The 5,665-nt window shown below is 60.5% G+C and overlaps 1 protein-coding gene across 1 annotated transcript; it reads left to right on the top strand.

Moving 5' to 3' along the window:
- The first annotated feature begins 252 nt into the window (after positions 1 to 252).
- Positions 253 to 4,888, top strand: Trim47 (tripartite motif containing 47). The gene is made up of 6 exons (XM_090350318.1): positions 253 to 1,029; positions 2,164 to 2,259; positions 2,529 to 2,759; positions 2,886 to 3,084; positions 3,755 to 3,829; positions 4,019 to 4,888. Exons 1-6 carry the CDS (start codon positions 343 to 345, stop codon positions 4,657 to 4,659), a joined length of 1,929 nt encoding a protein of 642 aa, XP_090206444.1. The 5' UTR covers positions 253 to 342; the 3' UTR covers positions 4,660 to 4,888.
- The last annotated feature ends 777 nt before the right edge of the window (positions 4,889 to 5,665 follow it).

Genomic DNA, 5,665 nt, shown 5'->3' with positions numbered 1-5,665 from the left:
CTCAGGAGCTCAGCTCACTGTGCCAGGGGGCGATCAGGAGCGCAGAGGTGCCGGAGTGACACTGCTGGGCCCTCCCGGTCCTCCCTCCGGAGCCTGGCACCGGGCTGGGGGTCAGGGGTAAAGTTTTCAGCCTCCGTTCTGTGCGCCCCTCCGGGCAGGGCCCGCTCCACAGCCCTGGATTGATCGCGCGGCCCACGGGCGGCTTGGGGGACGGGCAGAGCCCGGTGGGGCGGGAGGAGGCCGGACCTTGGCGTGGGCCCCAGGGGGCGGTGCTGGGCGCCGTCGGCCCGGGTCCCTCCCTGGCGGGAGCAGAGCAGGCGGTGCCCAAGCAGCCGAGAAGCCATGGACGGCAGCGGGCCCTTCAGCTGCCCCATCTGCCTGGAGCCACTCCGGGAGCCGGTGACGCTGCCCTGCGGCCACAACTTCTGCCTGGCCTGCCTGGGCGCGCTCTGGCCGCACCGCAGCGCGGGTGGCACGGGGGGCCCCGGGGGTGCAGCCCGCTGCCCGCTGTGCCAGGAACCCTTCCCCGACGGCCTGCAGCTCCGCAAGAACCACACACTGTCTGAACTGCTGCAGCTCCGCCAGGGCTTGGGTCCGGGCCCCATGTCCTCCCCGGTGTCCGGTCCCGCGGGGAGCCCCACGCCAGAGCCCTCGGCCCCCAGCGCGCCCCCCGGCGCTCTGGAGCCTTCGGCTCCGTGCGCTCCCGAGCCTTGGGAAGCGGGCGAAGAGCCGGTACGCTGCGACGCGTGCCCCGAGGGCGCCGCCCTGCCCGCCGCGCGCTCCTGCCTGGCCTGCCTGGCCTCCTTCTGCACGGCGCACCTGGGCCCGCACGAGCGCAGCCCCGCGCTGCGCGGACACCGCCTAGTGCCACCGCTGCGCCGGCTGGAGGAGAGCCTGTGCCCGCGCCACCTGCGGCCGCTGGAACGCTTCTGCCGCGCCGAGCGCGTGTGCCTGTGCCAGGCCTGCGCCGCCCAGGAGCACCGCGGCCACGAGCTCGTGTCGCTGGAACAGGAGCGCGCACTCCAGGAGGTGGGGCACGGGCCCCGGGCGCGGGGCCGGGGAGCGGGGCGGGCGCGTAGGCTGGGGGCGCGGGGCTGGGGCCTGGGGCTCGCTCGGGCTGGATCTTCCTCTCGCTCTTTACCTGGAGGATTTCTTTGGTCCTTCACTGCTGCGCCGCCCTAGGCGGGAAGGAGGGACCCCCGAGGACGCAAAAAAGATGCAAGAACAGGGCAGGGGGACTTAAGGTCAGTGGAAAGCAAGAAGGAATTGGGTGCCGAGCGCTGATGGCTCATGCCTGTAATCCTAACTACTCGGGAGAGTGAGATCTGAGGATCACGGTTCAAAGCCAGCCCAAGCAGTGAGACTCTTATTTCCAATAAACCGCCAGAAAACCAGAAGTGGAGCTGTGACTCAAAGTGGTAGAGCATTAGACTTGAGGAAAAGAGTTCAGTGCCCGGGCCCTGAGTTCAAATCCCACACTGAAAGTGGGGGGAAGGAGCTGGGATAGGGTCCCTGACCTTCTTACCCCCCCCCACCCCCGTATCCTATGCTCTTGGCTCCATTTAAGTTCTGGCTCAGATTCCTCCTGGACTGAGTCAGCTGCTTTGGATGGGTGTGGCAGGCGACAAGAGTGTGACCACAACCACGGACAGTAGACTGGACACAGATCCCCTCTGTCCTGCCGTTTAGGGCCATGGCGGGAGTTTGTGCCCAAAGTCCCGTTACCTCCCGCCCCCAGTTTCCTTTGGCCTCTCTCCCAGTCTTGGCACCTCTGGCCTTGGGATTTTCCGTTTCTCTGGGGGGTGGAGCAGTGACTCATAAAACCCAGGAATCCCCATTTTTTTAGGACTGGATTGGGGATGCAAGCTCTTTGGAGACAGTGGTCCCAAAAACGGCCAGTGCCTTCTCATATAATCATGCTCTGCCCAAATGACTTAAAGCCACAGAGACCCACTTGGTGTCTCTGTACAGTCCAGGATGGTCAACCTGCCCACCCAACCAGGCATTTACAAATGGCCTCAGCTGGAACTGCAGACACCTCTGGCATATTCCAGGCATCACTGCTGCTCCTAGCTCCAGCCATGCACAGATACCACTCCGTCAGCTGGTGCAGCAGTAGGGGGTCCCCTAGAAGACCCCATTCTCACCGAGGGTCATTCACAGGCTGAGCAGCCCAAAATCCTGAGTGCAGTGGACGACCGCATGGATGAACTGGGCGCCAGCATCGCACAGTCCCGACGCACAGTAGCCCTCATCAAGGTCAGACACCACCCCGAGTTCTACCTCTGATCTACCTCTGATCCCTCCCCTGCAGCAGGCTTCTGGAAATGTGTGCTTTCAGGATGGCACACCCACTCCACAAGCCTTGCTGGGGCACTGCCATCTCCCCCAAGCCCCAGGCATCTCCTTTGACCTGGCTCAGATCTAGTGTGGCCCCTACCAGGCTGAGGGGACCTCAGGGGTTAGGGGAGGATAAGGCCTATTCTCTGCCATCATTTCTGCCCCCACCCCTCCGGCATCTTGTGCAGAGTGCAGCTGTGGCGGAGCGGGAGAGGGTGAACCAGCTGTTTGCCGAGGCTGCTGCGGCCCTGCAGGACTTCCAGACAGAGCTGCTGGGCTTCATCAAGGAGGGGGAGTCGGCCACGCTGAGCAGATCTCAGAGTGAGCTATGGCGGCAGGAAGAACAGCGCGACCGATTAAGCCGGGCCCGCCACAGCCTTAGCCAGGTCCCAGAAGCGGATTCAGTGAGTTTCTTGCAGGTGAGCACAACTCCCCAGCCGGCACGGGCCATGGGCACTGGGGCTTCACAGGGCTGTGCCAAGCCTCCTCCCAGCCACGAGGAGCAGTGGTCAGCAGCAGCCTTAATGGGAACTTGTCTGGCGCAGGAGTTCCTGGCCCTCCGGCTGGCTCTGGAGGAGGGGTGCGGCCCTGGACCTGGCCCCCCCAGGGAGCTCAGTTTCACCAAGTCCTCCCAAGCCCTGCGTGCAGTGAGAGATGTACTGGTCTCGGCTTGTGCCAGCCAGTGGGAGCAGCTGCGGGGGCTGGGCGGTGATGAGGACGGGCTGCAGAAGCTGAGCTCTGAAGGTGGGTGTTCCCCCCTCCCCGCAACACGATGATTCATCTCCCCCAAGCTTCCCACACAGGCCCCCCAGGCCTGGTGCCCATTCAGGAATGGAGGAGGGAAAATGTGCCTGACACAGGGTGGGGCCAGCAACTGGAGCCACCACCCCAGGATGACTAGTGGGCTCTGGTTATGTCCATGAAGGCAGAGGGGACCCTCCCCAACCACCCCCTAGATTCAGAGGGGTGAGGCCTCACAGCAAGAGGGCAAAGGGCATCAGACTGCACCAGAGCTCATGCCTGTTATTGTAAGTGCTCAGGCGGCTGAGATCTGAGTTCAAAGCCAGGATGGGCAGGAAAGTCCATGAGATTCTTATCTCCAATTAAGCACCAAAAAGCCTGAAGTGGAGCTGTGGTTCAAGTGGTACAGTGCTAACATTGAGTGAAAAAGCTGAGGAAAGGCCCCAGGCCCTAAGTTCAAATCCCAATATGGAGCACACACACACACACCCTAAAACCTCAGGCACCAGGCATGCCCCAGAGCACAGGGTTCAATATGTGAGTATGAGCCTATCCCCAGATAGTTCATCGGTGTGGGAAGAAAAGATAAAGGGGGGATCAGGGGCTGCCTCGCCTGGCAGCTCAGTCAAGGGCAGTCGGGGAGCCATCTTCCCTATTCACTCTTCTTGTGCAGCCGATGTGGATTCCCAGGACGCGGACAGTACCAGCCTCCTGGACAGCGAGGCGCCCAGGGACTACTTCCTCAAGTGTGAGTATGCATGTGTGGACTCCCCTCCCTGGTTCTCGGGGTGAAGGAGCACTGCTCCTGCTCCGTGGGTGGTCTCAAGCAGCACAAGGAGCCAGGCTGTGTTCGGGGGAAGTAGGCATCTGTATTTGGGCTGCCTACCCTGAGCCTGCTGGGCCTAGACTCCTAATTCTCTCTCTTCCCTGGGGCCAGTTGCCTACATCGTGGATCTGGACAGTGACACGGCAGACAAGTTCTTGCAGCTGTTTGGAACCAAAGGTGTCAAGAGGGTGCTGTGTCCCATCAACTACCCCGAGTCCCCCACCCGCTTCACCCACTGTGAGCAGGTGCTGGGCGAGGGCGCCCTGGACAGAGGCACCTACTACTGGGAGGTGGAGATCATAGAAGGATGGGTCAGTGTCGGGGTCATGGCTGAAGGCTTCTCCCCTCAAGAGCCCTATGACCGGGGCCGCCTGGGCCGCAATGGCCACTCGTGCTGCCTGCAATGGAACGGACGTGGCTTTTCTGTCTGGTTCCACGGGCTGGAGGCCACCTTGCCTCACGCCTTCTCACCCACTGTCGGGGTCTGCCTGGAGTATGCCGACCGCACCCTGGCCTTCTATGCCGTACGTGATGGCAAGCTGAGCCTTCTGCGGAGGCTGAAGGCTTCCCGGCCCCGTCGGAGTGGCGCCCTGGCCTCCCCCCCTGACCCCTTCCAGAGCCGCCTGGACAGCCACTTTGGGGAGCTCTTCAACCACAGGTTGAAGCCTGCCTTCTTCCTGGAGAGTGTGGATGCCCATCTGCAGATTGGGCCCCTCAAAAAGTCTTGCATATCCGTGCTGAAGAGGAGGTGATAAAGGGCTGCCTCTCCCCTTGGCTAGATCGGGTCTCATCTTGTCTCCTGAAGGCACCAGCCTCTGAGTCCCCATCCCTGCCTTTTATACCTTGGCCTTCCCCCAATCCCTGCTCCCTGGAGGACTTGTTTGGGGGAGAGGGGGCTTCAGCTGGGACACATTTAGAAGGACAACCCCTTCTTTTCCAGGTTTTTAGAACCCTGCCTGGTAGGTGCTCAATAAATATGAACAAATTGAATGAATGGCTCTGTTTTCCATCCCTGTAAACCTAGCTACTCAGGGAGCTGAGATCTGAGGATCAAAATTCAAAGCCAGGGCTGGAAATGTGGCTTAGTGGTAGAGTGCTTGCCTAGCATGCATAAAGCCCTGGGTTCGATTTCCTAGTACCACATCAACAGAAAAAGCTGAAAGTAGCATTGTGGCTCAAGTGGTAGAGCATTAACCTTGAGCAACAAAAGCTCAGGGACAGTGCCTAGGCCCTGAGTTCAAGCCTCAGGACTGGCAAAACAACAAGTCAAAACAAAGTTCAAAGCCAGCCCAGCTAGAAAAACCTGAGATTCTAAATTTCCAACAAACCAGTAAAATGCCAGAAGTGGAGCTGTGGCTCAAGTGGTAGAACATCAGCCTTAAACAAAAATGCCAAGTGAGAGCACGAGGCCCTGAGTTCAAGCCCCAAAGCACACGCGTGCTCGCACACACACGTACACACACACACACACACACACACACGGTCTAAATATCAAGTGGGAAAGGAGGGAAGTGAGTCCCTGGCCCAGGAATATGGGGTTCTTTGAGGCACCCCCTTGCACAGGGTTCACCCCATGGTCACAGTCATCTTGAATGCCCAGCTCCCACACTCTTCGGTGGCCACAGCCAGTTCTGGACCTGCCTTGTGCTGCTTGTGTCCAGAATTAAACACAGATGTCACACCCTGAGGGAGCAGTACACAGCTCCATTCACACCCCTCAACCTCAAATGGATGATGTGGGGCCACCCCCGTGTTGGC

The sequence above is a fragment of the Megascapheus bottae genome, chromosome 17, assembly GCF_031878675.1.
Source record: "Megascapheus bottae isolate mThoBot1 chromosome 17, mThoBot2.hap1, whole genome shotgun sequence".
Classification (NCBI taxonomy): domain Eukaryota; kingdom Metazoa; phylum Chordata; class Mammalia; order Rodentia; family Geomyidae; genus Megascapheus; species Megascapheus bottae.
Note: the sequence above shows the minus strand (reverse complement) of the source record. Positions and strands in the feature narration are given on the sequence as shown.